The sequence below is a fragment of the Momordica charantia genome (assembly GCF_013281855.1).
Source record: "Momordica charantia cultivar OHB3-1 chromosome 10 unlocalized genomic scaffold, Mcharantia_2.0 BLBB01000010.1, whole genome shotgun sequence".
Classification (NCBI taxonomy): Eukaryota; Viridiplantae; Streptophyta; class Magnoliopsida; order Cucurbitales; family Cucurbitaceae; genus Momordica; species Momordica charantia.
Window position 1 is genome coordinate 10,657,913 of NW_028275158.1, and position 19,742 is coordinate 10,677,654.

The 19,742-nt window shown below is 32.6% G+C and overlaps 1 protein-coding gene across 11 annotated transcripts; it reads right to left on the reverse strand.

Moving 5' to 3' along the window:
* Window positions 1-1,924: 1,924 nt before the first annotated feature.
* Window positions 1,925-19,435, reverse strand: LOC111019039 (uncharacterized). Of its 11 annotated transcripts, none has more exons than XR_015788527.1 (13): window positions 19,006-19,433; window positions 18,725-18,791; window positions 18,011-18,127; window positions 12,159-17,019; window positions 11,996-12,088; window positions 10,998-11,231; window positions 10,184-10,277; window positions 4,265-4,457; window positions 3,858-3,998; window positions 2,688-2,765; window positions 2,406-2,610; window positions 2,114-2,322; window positions 1,925-2,017 (listed from the first exon to the last, which is right to left on the reverse strand). XR_015788527.1 is itself a non-coding variant. In XM_088119198.1 (7 exons), exons 4-7 carry the CDS (start codon window positions 12,225-12,227, stop codon window positions 10,275-10,277), a joined length of 399 nt encoding a protein of 132 aa, XP_087975324.1. In that variant the 5' UTR covers window positions 12,228-17,019; window positions 18,011-18,127; window positions 18,725-18,791; window positions 19,006-19,433; the 3' UTR covers window positions 10,072-10,274. The 11 variants fall into 11 exon arrangements, 2 of the variants coding, with proteins under 2 accessions (XP_087975324.1, XP_087975323.1); XR_015788526.1 differs by adding an exon at window positions 3,692-3,778 and having other exon boundaries at window positions 3,858-4,457; XR_015788530.1 differs by lacking the exon at window positions 3,858-3,998.
* Window positions 19,436-19,742: the final 307 nt, after the last annotated feature.

Below are 19,742 nucleotides of genomic sequence, written 5' to 3' on the forward strand. Positions count from 1 at the left end.
TACAAAGCCTTGTCGCTAATAATATTAATTCGTTCTTTCTGTGGTCCATTTTGTCACCAAAAATGGTTTGAAATCATCTCTAATTACTTGTTCTGAAACGACTATTTTAATTAGTTGTCAATTAACTTCCTTTTTACATGTCTGAAATAATTTGCACCTAAAAATTCCACAATACATTTATTCATAAGAACCTCCTAAATCATTTGAATTGGAAAAGTAACTTTTAAGATTGAATTACAAATATGGAACATAAGATAAATCCAACTCCGAATAATAAAAGTCAATTGATGAAATTACAAATATCTCTATCCAGTCATTACATCCAAAAAATAAAATAAAACATACATCAAAAGAGTACGACCCATATAAACTTCAATTTTCTATTTGTCACAAAAGTAGTCTTCAAGATTGGACAAGATCTACACACCTGAAATGAATCAAATAATATATGGAAATTATAAAGAAATAAAAGTACGAAATGAAAAAGTGGCAAAATAAAATGGTTAAGTGAGATATGGAGGCCAAAATTATGAAACCATGAACTAAAACTATCTTCAACGTGTAAAAGAGAACGTAAACTATAAACTAAAACCATAAACTTATGTGTCTTAAAAGAGCCTAAGTGTCTTCTAAGACCACAAATTAGCTTCAAAATCACACTAAAATGTCTATCCACCCATTGAAGAAAATGATATACATAAGAAGTTAGAAAAATATTAAATAAGAAGTAAAAGAAACACAAAACATCTAGCCCACTAAGCTAACACAAATCATGAATTCTCTCCCAACCAAGACTTTTGAAAACAAACAAAGCATAAGACAATACACAAGATTTTAAAAGCATAAAAATTAAAACTAACGAACTTGGAGGAGGTGAATTTCCCTCTTTGCCCGTCCTTACATAACTACTTACTATTTGGAGCCTTGCATCTAACCTCTAACCATAAACAAAATGAAAGTTTGGGAATGTCGTAATACAAACCCATTAACTACAGCAAACACAATATAAGCAACACAAATGCTCCCTTGTCAATGTACTTAAGGATAATCATAACAGTTCAACTACATCGAACATTAATATTTAAAATGACATGCATCAAATATCTAGTGAAGTTTTAAGAACATATATGACTACCATAACTGCAGGATAGTTACAACAATTCAACTACATAAAAAACTCATATTTAAAAGTACATGCATCAATATCTAGTCAGGCTCTATGAACAACTATGACTACCATAACTGCAGGATAGTCACAACGATTCAAAACATATTGATTCAAATATCTATTATAAGTATTGAGATAACATAAGCTATGAATATTATGTATGTGTACCTTTTTAAGCGTCATTGGACGGTTGAGAACTAGTTCCATGTGATGATTGGACGCTTAACCTCATTACTATTTCTCGAAATTGACTTAATTCAGTCATTGTTGAGTCAATTGTGCCTTGTTGCGATTGTATCATAGCTTGTTGTGTTCCACAATAGCTTGTAATTATGTGATCTGATTATGTGATTTCTTAAATTTTTGGGAATTTCATTCATTATGAGCAGTTGACGTTGGTGGTCGCCATCCAAGTGCAACGCACTTACCTAGTACTTGCATAGTTACTTGTCGAGATGATGGAGGTTCTACACCTTCTTCCACGGGAGCATTTCTCAATTCAACCATTTGTTCCTATAATATCATAAAATAGCATTAGTACAAGCACAATAATATAAAAATTAAATAACTAATTTCACTTACATGCTTTTTACTTGCCACCGAGTTCACCCACTCCTGGTTTGCTTTTTTTGTGTGTAATCTCAAATAGCTCAATGTCATCTACCTTCCGACCCTCTTTGTTTTTCTACACAATTATCAAACAAAGTAATGAATAGTGAAATATTGATTGTGTTCTGACACAAAAATGATACATACAATATTTTCTCCATGGCGTAAGAATGCAATAGTTCATGCTGTACGAGGGTATGGTAGAGACGATCGAACTCTAGTGTTCCTTTCAGTTGTTTTCTGTAATGTACATGATATTGAATGTCGGTGAAAATTAATTAACATACAGTAATAGATTCAAAAAATATATTTACAAATATCATAGTATGTACATACCTTGAATTTCTCTATTTCCTACGATCGCACAAGCGATTTCAATCTTTATCTAGTAATACATCTTTATGTCAGTTATTTCTGGACTTCGTGGGATCAAATTCCTTGTACCATTTGTGCAACCTGTAGCAAAAGTCCTTATACCTGGTACTAATCACGTGGTTCAAGTATCACATAACAGTGGAATCGTTGATATCGAGATTGAAGTGGTTCTAATAATACATAACCAAAAGAATATGTTAATGATCTACGGAATAACAATATTTAAAAAAAAAGGCTACTAAAACAAACTTACGCAAATTCTTTCTAATATCTCGCTTTTCACATCTTGTTTGACATACGACCATTGTGCACATCCAGAGGAACGTTATTTCGTACACATATTCCAATTTGAGTTGCAAATTTCGAACTATTTCTACAAATTGGCTTGTCATGGACATGTACATCGACATTGATCCCTCGACTCTTGCCTCTACCTCTCCTCTTAGCTACGCCAGAATCTACATAAAAGATATCAAATATCAATTTACTTAAGTTTACTTGAAATTAAAGGGTTTTCATTTAAATCAATACATACTTTGTGCTTGGTGATCATCGTCTTCTTAGCGAGCGTTTTCTATTCTTTCAACGTTTGTTGTGTGACTACGTCGACTCCCTGGTCCATGATTTGATGACGACATCTTATAATGTAATAATGAACAAATTCACACTCATAAATATTGTAAATATAAGACTAAATATTGCGTATAATTTTATCATTTACGAATATGTCTATCTATCACTATCTCTTTGTTCATCATCTAATAATATATTCGAATATGAGCTCACAGAATCATCGCAAGAACACTCCAGATCAAACTCTTCTTCATCAGTAAATGTCTTTTCGTTACTATTCAAATCTACTTCATCTCCAATAGGCGTTGGTGCAACATCTTTTCTCTGTGGATCCAAGTTATCATCAACTTGTAGGTAAAATATGCGAATGGTTTCATCTGTCACTACTTCTTCTGTTTCATTATTTTCAACCTATGGAATATCTCACACATGTCTTTGTTGAATTTTTTTAACAATTTTCCAATCTTGACCAAGTTTGTAATCATCTAAGTAGAATACATGGGCTACTTGACTTGCAAGGACGAATGCCTCATCTTTGTACCATTGATAACGAGTATTAATTGATGTATAATCACCAGATACATTAATTATGGCATTTCTTGAACTTGTACCGTACCATTCACATTTAAAAAGAATCACAGTCTTCGAGTGAATATATTGTAGCCTAATTATTTCATGCAACTCGCCATATAAATTTATTTGTCCAGTTTAATCATCCCGAGGGACCATAACGCTACTATTTTGAGTAACTCGACGACTATCGTGCTTTTTTTTAATGAATTCGAATTTCATTGACTATACACGAACTATAAGATTGAATACAGTTATTCAGGCTCAGGGCCAAGGCATACAACCCATCGAAAATCCTTTTTGCAGGATACAAGATTTGAGCCTAATCAAATAAACCAACTTATAGTTGCAATATTTGAAGAAAATAGAGTTGTATAACTATAAGTATCTGCCGACCTTTTTTTGAGCCAAGTAGGAAACTCTAATTGTTGTCTTTTATACAAATTACCATGTCCATTTGATTGGAGAAGACTCATATGCTCCCTAAGCATGAAACATATATCTTAATTTCATCATAATAGCAAATTCTAATATACAAGTTATACGGGGAAGAGATACATACTGAAGGTAAGGTTCCACTTCATCACAGTTGTTTAGTATGTACCAATGTGATTTTTCGATCTCATCATAAGTCAAGCGTTGAAATTGTCAACCACCGAATAATCGTACACGTCCACGATAGTCCACCATTGTTCTCCACATCCTCGATGATATCATAATTATACTCAGTTCTATAAAATCTTGTTTCAATTTCATTTAAATACATAGAACAAAAAGTCAAAAATTCATTTATGATGTAGGCTTCTGCAATTGAACATTCAGGCCGAGCTTTGTTTCTAACATATTGGTTCAAATATCGTAAGCTCCTAATGAAGGGATGTGATTCCCGAAGCGGAAGCGGATCTTCGTTGCTGATTTTCGGGATACAAAATCCAAATGAAAAGAAGGAAAACAGGGGAAAAATCAAACCTTTGAAGAATGTTTCTTCTGTGAGTTCCCCTCGAACACCACCACCGGATCTTCCTCGCTATCATCTTGGGTCTCGGGATCGTGCTGGTGGGAGCAATCCTTTGGAACGAGAGGGAAAAAAAACGAGAGAAAGAGCTTGAATGAGAGAAAACACCCTTGGGAGTTCTTCTTCTGTCCTCTGTCTTTTGCAGAACTGCAAAAAAACAAAACATAAAGCAGTGACGTGGGGTAACTCCCCACATCACACTAACCTCCCACTCCCCTGCAATTGTGCAGGGGAGTTTAATATTATTAATCTTAATAATATTAATAATAATATATATATATATATTTATATATAAATAATTAATACATATATATAATAATTAAAATATAAAATTATTTTATTAATTAATCCTATTAATTAATAAATAATTATTAATTATTAATCCAACTAATAATTAATATATATATATAGATCAAATAAATAATTAACACTTAATTATTTAACACAAAAAATAGAATCATATTCTATAACATTTCTCTCGTATAACCTATAGTTCTAATGTACATCTTATGCACATTATTTTTAACCTATAGTTTTAATATGAATCTTATTCATATTAATTTTATTTGAATCTCATTCAAATAATATCTCTCATAATATATAGTTTTAATTTACAATTAACTATATATTATAATGTATCAATATACATATAATCCCTTAAGTAATTTGAACAATTCAAATTCTTCCAAAAACTTGATCCTCGTTTTACTCGTTATGAGCTAGCAAGGGGACCTAATTGACCTACAGATCCGAAGCTCCAACGATGCAAGATTAATCGGTCAAACTCATTGACCGAGTTAAGCTAGATTCGTTAACTACAGGTCATTCCACTAAAGACCCGCAGTTGCACTCTTCTCACTGCAGAATGTTTTCGTGTCTATGGATATACGACCATTAATGACGAGTCAATCCTTCACGAGTGTTCCTAACTCAAGTTGAGTCAAATTACCGTTTTACCCCTGATTTACATCTTACTCCTTAAACATCACTGCTCCTCTAATGAACAACCCGATTATGGTCCAACCAATAACCGGAAGTCCCTCTCGGCCAATGAGAGGGTGGGGCCCCTTGTTCAAGTCCCGGAGTCAGCATTTAAGGGAACGCTCATCTACTCTCCTAAAGTCGGGGAGGAGTGAATTCCATCTTGTGAAGTTATGTTCCCAGCTCCCCACTCGGTCTCGTCCCCAAAATGGTAGGAATGTTGAGTCGGCGACTCGGGTCACTCTCACCCATACAGATCAAAGGACGAGCCCTCACGGACAGGAGTTCATAACTCATTAAGGATTGAGAATGAGTTGTCTGGTCATCCTAAGAAATAGCAACCTATTAGTTAACAGTGTTACATCTAAAGATTGCCTATTTCGTGGTCTGGTCTTATACAAACTCATTGTATAGGATACCCTCACTCGCATGTCTCCACACGAACGACCTGGATCGAGTCGTCTGTAATCTTTACAGAGTGGGCCGTATCCATAGTGTTGCCAGGATAAAGTACCCAGCCTTATCCATATACTATAGACCCTTTAGGTTATTCACGGGACATTATCCATTCATATATCAGGGGTATATCAAATATATACCCAGATATATATTGTCCCGATTACATCAAAATAACCTTGAATGTTTAGTTTATTGGATTTGGACAATGCAATGCTATGTTTCAACAACAAATTTATTGAATAAAACTTTATTGAATATACATTTGTTTTTACATAATACAAACTACGAGCTTAGGACAACACACCCAACACCTAATACAAAAATAGCGAATGACTTAGAAGTTAAAATCCACAATGGAAAAAATGTGAATCAATGCATAAGGGCAAATTTTCATATCTTTCAATGGGGTACATCCAACTAGAACCAACATGATCAACAATTTTTGCCTCCCATGACAAATGGACAGCTAATGAACCATAACGTCAAAAAAATGCCGATAGATTGATTTTTCCCAACTTACATAAGATGAACACTATATCAGTTTGCATAATGTCTAAATCTGATATGTGTAGAGTTTTTACACATAAATGATGAAAGAAGTTTGACAACTCTGATATAGTTGTACAAATGTCTTTGCGTATATATGGTCAAATATCAATTGGAAGAAACCTTTGCAATAAAACCTGACAATCATGACTTTTCAGACTTGTGATCTTGCCCTCATTTGCATTGACACACCGAGATATATTTGAAGCAAATTCATCTGGAAACTTCATGGATTTTGAGAATGTATAAAAACTAACTTTTTCACTTGCAATTAATGTGAACGATGCATGAGGCTTCACACTCCTGCCTCCAATTTCCTGTATGTGAAGTTCCTTTCTTATTTTCAAGTTTGCTAAGTCCTCACGGGCTTTAATGGTGTCTTTAGTCTTCCCATCAATATTTAATATAGTACCAATCAAATTATCACATATGTTTTTCTCAATATGCATTACTTTAAGTTTATGACGTAACTTAAGATTTTGCCAATACAGAAGATCAAAGAAAATGTTTCTTGTACTCCAGTTGTGCTTGATAATTATTCGCGGTATGTTTATTATCACGTACTATTATAGGATTCTTGCTCAACGTAGGAAAACTCCATGAATTCAATTGATTTTTTATCTCATTTCTAGATAATTACTTCGGAACTGTTCAAAATTCTTGTTTTCCATCTTGCTGCCTACTCCTACGCCATGTATGTGTGTGAGGAAGATATCGACGATATCCCATGAAACAAATTTTGCTCTTTAATCTCATTGAACTCATATCGTCATTGCAAACTGGGCAAGCCTTATAATCTTTTGTCCTCCGACCAGACAAATCGCCATAAGTTGGAAAATGGTTATTTGTCTACAATAAGGCAGCATGAAGTTGAAAGAAAGAGGCACTGAAACTATATACATGCAGACATCATTCACCCACAACTCATCTATCAAAGGTTGTAGGTAAACATCAATCTCTTTATCGGGAGACCTTGGCCCAAGGATGAGTAAAGATAAAAAAAAAATAGATGATTCCTTCATACACTTCCAAGGGGCAAATTATAGGGAATTAGTATCATTGACCACATACTATACGATAAATTCATATTTCCAAATGGGTTAAAACTATCCGTAGAAATTGTCTATCTCATATTACGAGCATCTGCATCAAAATAAGGGTACTGGTTATCAAAATGTTTCCAACCTACAACATCAGGATGTCGAAGTATTCCTTCAATTTCACACCTTTTATCCTTATGTCACGTCATATCCTTAGCAATATGTTTAAAAAGATATAATCTTTGTAACCTTGTCTTCAATGGAAAATACCTCAACACCTTATGGAGAATTTTTTTTCCCTTTTGATTTATTAAGTTTGTACCTTGACTCTCCACAATGCAGGCAATGGTCAAGTGATGCATATTCTTTTCAAAATAAAGCACAATCATACTTACACACGTAAATTGGTTCATATCTCATCCCTAGATCACGTAATCTTTTTTTAGCCTCATAATTTGATTTAGGAAGCCTTACACCATCAATAAATGCATCGTTTATCAAATGATTTATCACTCCAATGATTAAAAACTTTAATGTGCATAAGCTTCACTAAAAAATTAAATGATGTAAACTTCGAACATTCTGGATACAACTCTTTGTCTAAATCGTGAAACAATTCAGTAAAGTCATTCGTCTCATATTGCTCATTTGATTATCTGCGAATGTCTTCAAACACTGGAACATTCAAGTTATTCATCATTTGGAGCATCTCATCAGCATTATTCCTGGCTCTCACTTGATTAATATTATTTCTACCATCTTCTCTATTTCTAACCAAATTTGAAAATGTAGCTTCACGAAACATTGATTTGAGTCTTAAGAATGGAGAAACATCTACCGTTTCTTCATGAAATGTCCATCTACTATATGTCAGAGACATACCATATTTAAATCAATGACGTTCTACATCATCCAATTTATTCCTAAGGACATTTAAACAGTTCGAACAAGGACATCTTGTTTTTCCTTCTTTATCCAAATAATTCTTAGCAACTTCAATAAAACTACTGACCCCGTTAGAGTATTGACTACATCTTCAATCCTTCAAAGTTATCCAATTTCGATACATTGGAATGTTATCTACAAAAACAACCTTTTGTTGAATAAGATATTTTCTAGTTATTTACCTATTTATAAATTACATTTATCTAAAAACTAAAGTGAATTATAACCAAAAAAAAAAAAAACAACATTTAAAGAATACTACTTTTGTGATACAATCAAAATAGTGACAACTTAGCTACCTAATTCAAAGGATACCAAAACGATGGGTACTTGATTATGATATTTAGGTACCTTCAATATCTATAAAGTAAATAAAAACATAACAATCAATTGTTACCTCACGAGGTCCTTATTAAATTTATCATATCTACACACATCACACCATTTCAATGATAGGAAAAGAAAAAACATGTAAAACTAAAACATGCTAGCATTTACTCTCAACTCATTTTTGCATCCATATCACACATGTTTGCTAACTAATTAGTAATATAAGAAACTAACATCGAATCATATCACATACCATATTTAAACCAAAAAAAGAAAAAACAATCATGTAACACAATACATAAGCTCAAGTGTAACATATTAGTTCACAAAACCTCATGGATATGGTTGTTAAGAACTTTAGTAAACCCAATGAATAAGTCTTAAATATAGAATCATCAAAAAGAAGATCTCAATTTAATACGTATAACCTAACTACAAGAGAGTTTGCAGAGTTTTATACAAATTTCTTATCCAAATTATTAAAACCAAATATCCATAATTTTATTCTTAATTGTTGGAACAAGGTGCTTCTTGCTTCAAAATTTTACTAGTTTAGTCTTATTTACGGAAGTCAACCTTTTCTACTCTTAAAACAACCTGCAAGTTTGATCACTTAAATTAGAGATTGAACCCAAGAATACCTATTCTAATTATCATCCGAAATATTGAGTTCCAAGTTAACAACTATCTTGAAAACTTTAGTTTCCCCCCTTCCCTTCCACAGCAATTGTCTTTTAACTTCCATCTTCAACAATAAACCTCTTCCTTAGGACTCAGAGAAACTTTAATAGACAATTTTATAATTGCTATATATAAAACCAAGAGAAGATAGGCTTTAATAAACTTTTCCTTTTCCCTCCTCTGTCAAAATTTTTTATACTATTTCCTCTCATCTCTTTAATCTACAATTAAAACTGGAAGTCCTACATTTTAGTTTCCTATTTTACTCCCCCGGATTTTTCTACCAAACGCGAAACCATTTAGGCATGAAAATAAAATGACATCCTGGCTAATAACAAATACTTTAGCTTATAGCTTCAATCATGCACAAAAACAGAGGAAAGGAAGGTTGTTTCTACCCATATTTCATTTTCTCAAATGTTAGCAAAGCATGATGATTAGTAATATAATTAGCAGGCTCATTATTGGTTCTTTAATTAATTTTGATTGCATACAACATTAGACTAAGCAATTGCATACATAATTAGGAAGCTTCGAAACAATAATAGTAAATGAAAATACATCCTTCTAGTTTATCATGCATCTCCTATAATCTAAAAAGTAATTATTTATATCCCTAGATTTGAGTCAGATGATATCTACATAAATATTATATCAAATATCATCACTTTACACAAATTTCAACTTCAACTCCCTTCTGTACAATTTCATTCGACCCAACACACTTCCATTGCTTTTTTACTCCCACAATCCACATAAAAATCAATGTCAACAACATCTCAACACAATAAAACATTAAATTTATGTCATAATCGGTACACAAACACCTCAATAATTCATTTCAAATCAGATCCATAATGTCGATTTCAAATAAAATGTAAAAGAACTCACTGTGGTGATGCTACCAGCAGCGAGCACGGGTGGACAGCAGCGACGAAAACCACGGAGAAAAGGCAAAGCGAAGCAAACTTGAAATGAAAAATCACTACAAGAAAATTGAGTATTTTCAAAGGTCATAACCTTTGAAAAAGTATAAAATTAACCATTCATAAATGTTTTTTCAAAGGTTTACTCAACCTTCAAAAAGTGTCGAAACAGGTCCCGTCGAAAAAGCTTTTTCGAAAATTTTATTAACCTTAAAAAATTCATATTTTTCAAAGCTTCAATTAGCCTTCAAAAATTCATGTTTTTCAAAAGTTGTAAGCCTTCGATAATTGTTAAATTAGTTGTGAATAATTAGTTAGTTTCAATTAGTTTTTTCGAAGGTTTTCATCATTTTCCAAGGATCATAATCTTATCTTCAACCATTTTTAAACCTTTAAAAAAAGTTATTTATCGACATTGGTAAATCCTTTAAAAAAAATCAAATAGAATAATACCATTTGAAATTAATATTAATTTAATATTATTTATTTGAAAAAATTAAATTACTTTTCATAGTTAAAATTTATAATTTCAAAACTATATTCAACACAAGCAAAATATTATTTACTATAACCCATAGTTACTGCAAACACAATCAACAAGGTAGTCACGGTATTTCTAAAACTGATTCAAATAATACAAATACTTCAAATACCTAAAACAATAAAATTTTCTAACCCCTACTTTAGGATTTTTTTCGAATCATCTCAACCATCATTACTTGAAATCGATGCTCAAAACGATTTTCTAATTCAATCATTTGATATTTGAGTCCTTGTACCTCAACTTTTCTTTGTCGTTCAGATTCTTGAAGACGATGTTCTGACTCGTTAAGGCGTCGCTCAAGATCACGAACTTTGAAAGATGATCCAAACAACTCAGAAGGAGTAACACCGGCTCCATAACCTCGAACACGCCCATGTTTCTCTGGTCCAAAGACTTGCACAAAAATCTCGTCGTTGTTCATGTCAAGTGTACCATCTATCACTTGAGAGGCATATGATTTGAGTTCCGACTAAAGACATAAATAAAAATTTTAAAGACAAAAATAAGATATTTTCTAATAAGATGAAAGTAATATCGAGTAAAAATTGAAAAACAAATATCAAAGAAGATCATCTCAAATATTTCTCAAGATTAGAAGCTCAAGACAGACCAATACAATTGGCAGAAACAGAGGATCGTGCGAAACATTTCATTATGAAAATCTTATTAACACTATGAAAATCTTATTAACATAGCTATTAATAAGAAGACAGTTAAATAAGGGAAAGTTTGAAAGTTATAAAACAATACCAGCACAAAGACATACAAAAACTCTAAAAGTTACCAGAAGGAACTTCAGATTGTTGGTAATTAAAAATAAGGGAAAGTCTTTTAATAAGAAGACAGTTAAAGGGAAGCAATGGAGTGAGTCATATTCTAAATATCTTCCTCTCCTAAATCATCCTAAGAGTTTCCCTAGCTTGATTTAGTGATCAGTCATTGAGAATTTGGACACTTATGTAGGATATTAAATCTTATGAATTTGAACCAAATGGATACATTGTTATCAAGACCGGAATCATTTTAACTTAAGAAATATAAATTCATATAATGTACTTACCAATTTCTCTTGTGTAGTTTCATTCACCGTCGTTCCATCGTTTCTCAAGTGAGTTATCTCCCAAATTCTTATGCGAGTAGGCTCATTATTAGTGTCACGAACTTATTTAAATGAAAAATATATATTGAATCATTGTACTAGATTAAAAGAAGTTTATGTGATTGTTCATTTACCTCTTTCTCAACTCTTTGTTGTATACTTTGTGAACCGCATGTGTGATATACATTCAATTTAGAACGGTTCACTTTGTTCCTTTCACACATCTCCTACATTTCAAAAGTAGAAAATGAGAATGATTACCATTTAAAGAAATAAACATATTCTTTTTATACGTACAAGAACACAAGTTTTAGAATATAGCCTGATATTCAGTTGACTTCCACAAGTTTGCAAGATATTCTGCATCTTCTCTTGTAATTTCTGGTGGAATATTAGCTAAAGCTTCTGCAATTGTATCATATTTGTACAACCATTTTTTCTTCAAGCTATCTCTCCAATTATTATAAGATCGATTAAGTTGACGTAAAACATAAGCCTCATGGCCTTCGACTTTAAATCGCTCCTACATGGCAAAAAACAATGGCAATTAAAGCAAGTGATAAGTAAATAAAATAACTAAGTATCACATACTAATGTAAGCTCAAATAGTTTTCTTTTTGTTGTCATGTCAATATCTCTCCAACTTTTCACTTGTAGAGGTGTAAAGTTGACTTGTCGAGCCAAAATAGTGCATTGGCTTTTGAAAATATCAGCATTATCTCGAACAGGTCTTTTGTTCCTCCATGATACTTCAAATCTAATCCCGTGAGGTAATCTAACTAGTTTAAGATTGCGTGTGGGACCACGCAGTTTTCTTGGCCCTACAAAAGAAGATTCTAAAATAAAAAGAAAAAAGAAAGGGTGAGTTAGAAACAAACCAAATAAAATTAAACTAAAAAAAATATTACCTCCATTAACTGTCCTTTCATAACTAGTAGTTGATCCAATTTCTCCTGTAAAAGATGATGAAGCTTCTAGACCAACTTGTGTTTTAGATTTTGTTGAAGATGTAGATGTAGTCGCCCCTACAATACTATTCTCATGACTATTTATACTATTTCTATCTTGGAATTTGATCTTTGCTCTATGAGATGAAAAGTTTTTCATCTTTTTCCCTATCATATATCGCACTTAATAGTAGAATTACACTTTCAACCTGCAAATTATAACTTTTCAAATATAGATAATTCTACGATTCAAAACTTGTAACAAATAAGCAGTACATAATATTCAATTCAAATAAACTTCTTAACATATTAATAAAGTCACATAATTGGGCAGTCGCTTAGGAAAACCATTAATACAAGATTCATAATACCAAATAACAAGAAGTAATCCAGAAGAAGTCACCATCTTCAAACAATTATCAATATTAAATTCCTTGACAATCTACATCTTTGATTACAGAAATCTTGTAATAATCTCTTGGATCAACCTTCAACACAAAATACCAAGTTGGATTTCTTCTATCTTCAAGATAAACAACTTGTTCAGATTGACATGCCAATACAAATTGCTCATTTGCAGCAAATGTGTAGGTCATATTCACACTAGTTAATCCATGATCATCAACTTTAATTCCTTTACCACGACTATTGATATCCCACCATTTACATTTAAACAAAATAACATTATTTCCTCCCATACGCTGCAATTCAATAATTTCATGCAAAACACCAAAGTACTCTCGATTGTCAGTTCCTCTCACTACTACCCCGCTATTTTGTGTTTTTCTTAAATCATCAGCATCCTTTATACAAAACCTAAAACCATTAACAATATATCCCTTGTAGTACATTACTTCTTGTGATGGACCTCGAGCTAAATCTAATAGTTGTTTGTCAACTTCATTGCTTCCTTTATTATATAGCTTAGTAACCTACATAGACAATAGTATCATGTTTAATTATAAGTAGATAAATACAAACAAATAGATCATAACTACTATGTATTTTTTTTACTTACATGACTTTCAAACCATTCTATAAACTCTTTATCGTGCTTTCTCTGTGCATTTCTGGCATCAACATGTTGTAATGCTTGTGTGTGCTCACTAAAAAGAATTATAAAATTAGAACACACTTAACGTTTCATTTTAAAATATTTATCACTAATGAACTTTTTACGTTTCATTTTAAAATATTTATCACTAATGAACTTTTTTCTTACCCAATATATGGTAGGACATCATCACAATTCTTTAAAATATAAAGATGAGCTTGTCTCCACTCTTCTGTCGTGAGTCTTCTTGATTGTTTACCTGGTCGCATAGGACGACCAACTGGTTTAAAAATAGACAATCCATCATATGAACTATGATCGTTGTCTTCATTTCTTTTCACTTGGTTGAACTTAGTTTCAATGGTATGAAAATATCTGGTGCAAAACATTACACATTCATTGGCAATATAACCTTCTGCTATAGAACCTTCAGGATGAGCTCGATTGCACACATAAGCCTTTAGCTTACTTAAGTACCTTTCAAATGGGTACATCCACCTATATTGAACTGGTCCAGAAATTCTAACTTCATTTGGCAAATGAACTAATAGATGCACCATTACATCAAAAAATGATGGTGGGAACATCATTTCCATTTTACAGAGAATTCTTATAATTTCATCCTCAATAATTTTTATATCATCCACTTTAACCACTTTTGAGCACAAATTCTTAAAAAAATTGCTCAAGTCAATCAATACGTCTCGTACATCCTTCTTCATCAATCCTTGTAATGCATATGGGAGCAAATATTCCATAATAACATGATAATCATGACTTTTAAGACCAAATATTTTTCTTCCTTTTATATTAACACACCTCCCAATAGTAGAAGAGAATCCATCTGGAACCTATAGTGTGTTGAAGTACTCACAAAATGCATTTTTCTCATCTAAAGATAATGTACAACATGAAGGTGGTAGATACCATTTGTTTTCATATTGTACTGGATGCAACTCTTTTCTTATTCCCATTTGCTGGAGATCAAGACGAGACTTCAAGTTATCTTTTGTCCTCCCCTTAATATTCAATAGCGTACCAATCACATTTTCACAAACATTTCTTTCAATGTGCATCACATCTAAATTATGTCGCAACATTAAAGTTCCTCCATAAGGTAACTCAAAGAATAAGCTTTTCTTCAGCCAGTTTTTAGCACGTTTCCTCTTTTTCACAGTATTGCCAAATATATGTTCTTCAAATTGATTCACTTGTTCGAGTATATCACTTCCAGACAATTGTTCAGGAGGTAATTCTTCTTCAACATGCCCATCAAACAACTCTGGTTGTAGTCTCCATTCGTGGTCTAAAGGTAAAAAACGACGATGACCCATGTAGCACATTTTCCCACTATTTTTTAAATAAAGTGATCGAGTATCAAAATCACATGAAGGACAAGCTAGGGTACCTCTTGTATTCCAACCAGATAAGTTTCCATATGCTGGAAAATCATTAATGGTCCATAATAATGCAGCATGCATGGTAAATTTTTGCTTTAGTGAAGCATCGTAAGTTTCAACCCCAACCTCCCATAACTCCTTTAACTCATCGACTAATGGTTGTAAAAAGATGTCAATATCATTACCAGTACCTTTAGGTCTAGGAATGAGTAATAATAGCATGAAATAAGGCTCTTTCATACACATCCATGGTGGCAAATTATACGGAATAAGAATGACAGGTCATACGCTATAAGAGAGACTCATATTTCCAAATGGATTAAATCCATCACTGGCCAAACCAAGTCGAACATTCCGAGGCTCTGAAGCAAATAAACTATATGATTCATCAAGTGTTTTCCAGGCTATAGAATCAACAGGATGCCTAAGAACTCCATCATCTACCCGTCCACTAAAATGCCATGTCATACTTGATGCTGTCTTTCTTGACATATATAATCTTTTTAATCTTTGAGTTAGAGGAAAATATCTCAAAACCTTCTGTGGAACCTTCTTCTTGTTTTTTAATAAGAACTTTTGAACTTTCTTCTTTTTAGAGATTTTTTCTAGCTTCCATCTAGATTCTCCACAAACTGAACATTTATCTGCCTTAGCATTTTCTTTCCAATACAACATGCAATTATTCAAGCATGCATATATCTTAGAGTACTTTAAGTCCTAGGTCCCGAATGATCTTTCTTGTCTCATAGTAATTATTAGGTAGATTAGTGCCTTCTGGAAATACATCTTTTAATAAATTGAGTAATAAAGTAAATGATTTATTACTCCCATTTCCAAGACACTTTAGGTGAAACAATTTCATAATGAAAGACAACTTAGAATATCTCTTACACTGAGGATAAAGTTCATTTTCTGCGTCATTTAACAATCTATAAAACTTAGAAGCTTCCTCATTTGGTTCTTCATTATAACCATGTTTACTTGATTCTCCTTTCTTGGTCCAATTTTTGGTGTTAAAAACACCAAAGTGATCCTCTAATATTTCAAAAATATCTTCTTCACCAGAGTCATTATCATTTTCTCCTAATCCATATGATAAACTTTCTTCACCATGCATTGTCCATCGAGTGTAACTTGGAACTATCCCAAACATTAACAAATCTGCTTCAACATCATCTCGAGTTTTAAGTATTGCATTATTGCATCTCTTACATGGACAAGAAATCTGATTAGATGTTGTATGCGTAAATGCAAAATCTAGAAAGCTTCTTACTCCATTTCTATATTCTTGTAATGCTCGATTTCCAATTTCTATCCAACTTTTATCCATGTTATACAACAAGCTTGTGATAAGAATAATGTGAAATGCTTCTCTGTTAAAGTAAAAGACTACCTAGAAAACAAAAAAGAGATCTTAAACTAAAAAAAATAAGTAAATAGAAATTAAATCACACAAAACATAGCATAAAAGGAGCTAACTCAGTTATTCAGTAACAAGACCAAAAAGAGATCAAACATCTTAGGATTTCACACATTCGTCACACAAACACAGATACTGGAAAGGAAAATGGAAATATTGGATTTGCTAATCTATGATAGAATGTCCACGGCTTATTATAACTTATAAAAATTAGACAGACCTTGAGCAGTGATTTCCCAGTGCCTAGTACAAATCATGCATCAGTGTTACCAATTCCACTATCAAATTGACCAAATGCACCAGCTGTACAAGTATGAGAGTCTGTACCAAGCAGAACCTAAAGACGTGAAGTATCTCATAAGTCATATTTAACATGAAAATCATCTAGCATTGTGATTAAGATGAAGAACAACACAACAAGACTACGAACAACAACCGTAATTTTCTCAACATTTCTCGCCTTTCCTTTCGCTTTCTTGCCTATAATTTTCTCAAGAAAATGGTGAGAATTTCTTCCTATTATCTGTACTTACTCTACCTCTATATTTGGCATATTTTCTTGCATTTTTTTTAAATATTTATAGGTTTTGTTTCTTTAGTTTTATTATAGTTGATCCTCCTTGCGTTTTTGTATTTGATCTGTGTGATTTTTGGCTATTTTGAAACGGAATCCTTGTAAATTGCTGTACCGACTGGTAGTTAATCATTTTTCGTCTGGTTGCTGATTTTGGTCTGCTTGTTTATTACTTCACTGGCCTTAGATTGTTGATCTTGTTGGCATCCTAGTCCTTGATCTTTGTTACCATTTTTTTTTATATATGTACTAAGTGTCATACACATGTAAACGAGTGGGTAAAGCATTATCCATCATTGATGAAGTAAAAAGCTGATTACACTCTCACATTTATTGTTGTTCTTACTGGGACCTTGTAACTGTACTCTGTTCTCCAATTATAGGTTTTTTTTAAGGTTATATTAGTACATTGGTTGGCTTTTGTGGAAGGAAGATACATGTATAGGTCATGTTCTTTTATCTATCTTTGCATTATTTTCGTCATTTGTCAACGGCTTTAGCTTTTGCACATTTAAGGTAGTTTGATTCTATTTGCTCCATCTCAGTGGTTTATGTAAATGCATTTGTGTTCGTTGAATGTTAAAATAAGCCAAAATGAAATTCCTCAACAACTGTAGTTGGATTGGTTTGGGTGACCAAATAATGTAGCAGGAATAGCACAACAAGACTACGAACAGCAAACATAAACAAAAACAGACAACTAAGAAAATAAAATAAAAAGAGGTTATCCAAACCATTCAAATTTTAGACATACCTTGAGCAGTGATTTCCTAGTGCCTAGTACAAATCTTGCATCAGTGTTACTAATTCCAGTAGCAAATTGACCAAATGCACCAGCTGTACAGCTATGAGAGTCTCTACCAAGCAGAACCTAAAGACGTGAAGTATCTCATAAGTCGTATTTAACATGAAAATCATCTAGCATTGTGATTAAGATGAAGATTTTGAAAAATAAAGACCAAGGGAAAGGAATTCTTCTTGCTACCCAATGTGGAGATTAGGATGGGCATTATAAACTAAGATGGCTGTTGTAACAATTTTAAAATTCCTAAAAGAAGTCCAACAAACCAGTCAGACTTATAAATCTGTCATTATGAAATAAGCAATTAAAGATAAAATATAGAATAAAAGCAAAACCACACATTAATTTAAAAGCAGCTTGCTCTGTTTATTCGAAGGGATAGTCAAAAGTCTAAGGTGAATCTTAACTTAAGCTATATCTCTGTCCAAAATCTCATGAAGGTTTTTTATGTAAAAGGTGTTAAAAGAATTACTTTCAGAAGCATTTTTCAAACATATTAGAGACATGTCCATTGCTAATTTGGAGTAATTAAACATGTAATTAATTAGTTGTTTTTGTTCCAACTTCCAAGATAGTCTTTATTTTCTCCAAAATGCAAACACAAAATCAAACAAAGACCTTGCAAAATTACCAGGAAATTGTGGTGGAATATATATAATTGCGTACCTACTCAAACAAACACTTATCTTGTGTCTTGGAAGATTTTGACTCACCATATTGTTGTATGAAATTCCTGCATCTTAGCAATTACAAAATGAGATGATAATATTGTTTAATGCTGACTCAACTCACAATACTTCCAATAAGATCTCTCAACTCAATCTCACAAGGAAATCTCTACTCCTCCAACTTAGAAAAGACCTTTAAAAAACGGATATTATCAGTAAACAGTCGTCTCACCAGAATGAACAGATATTAAGATGAAAATCATATTGGGTAGAGTTTACCTTTGAGAAGGAAATGAATCGTCGACGATTTCGACTACAATCGCCTCCTAGCTCACGTTTTCAGACCGATCTTGAACCATCACAATGGCTGCGTCGCTGCTACGGTGGTACCCTAGTGCCGTCACAGACGACGACAGAGTCTACGGAGGCGAACCGAACTTCCAGCTTGTTGTAGAAGAAGCAGTGCTCGCATTAGAATTAGATACCAAAAACAGAGAAATGGCGAAGGATTAAATAAAAATGGTGGTTGAGAGGGAAAAGAATGGCATGAATGCTTCAAAGTCTGTCCTGAAGTGGAATCAGAAATTGGCAGCCATAATTGGATCGGAGCTGAAAATTAGGGTTTGTGCATCTGAATGAAGAAGTTTGTACCTGAATGCAGAAGAAAGAGAAGAAGAGGAAGCGAGTTTTGGGTCTGCTCTCACCTCTATGGAATTTGATTCCCACCTGTGGTTAATACTTATTACTATCCCTTTTAACCGTGGTTTATTCTCTCAACTTATCTTTTCTCTAAGGTCTTCAAAAAACCTTAGATAAAATATAGGTATATCTTTTTCAAAAATTTTAATGACCTTTTAAAAAATACATGATTTCGGAAGGTTTTCTAAAAACCTTCGATAAAAACTCTTATATTTTTTTCGAAAGCTTTAAATATTTGTTGATAAATGTTTTATTTTTTAAAGATTTTCAATAACCTTTGATAAAAATAGTTAATAATTTTCGAAGGTCTTTAAAAT

What these genes read in the sequence shown, in the direction of transcription:
- LOC111019039 (XM_088119197.1), bottom strand. Translation starts at nt 12,227, where the DNA reads ATGCAGAATATCTTGCAAACTTGTGGAAGTCAACTGAATATCAGGCTA. An exon ending in ATTCTAAAACTTGTGTTCTT is followed by an intron (nt 12,089 to 12,158) that starts GTACGTATAAAA and finishes TTTGAAATGTAG; the next exon opens with GAGATGTGTGAAAGGAACAA. An exon ending in AACAAAGAGTTGAGAAAGAG is followed by an intron (nt 11,232 to 11,995) that starts GTAAATGAACAA and finishes TTATGTCTTTAG; the next exon opens with TCGGAACTCAAATCATATGC.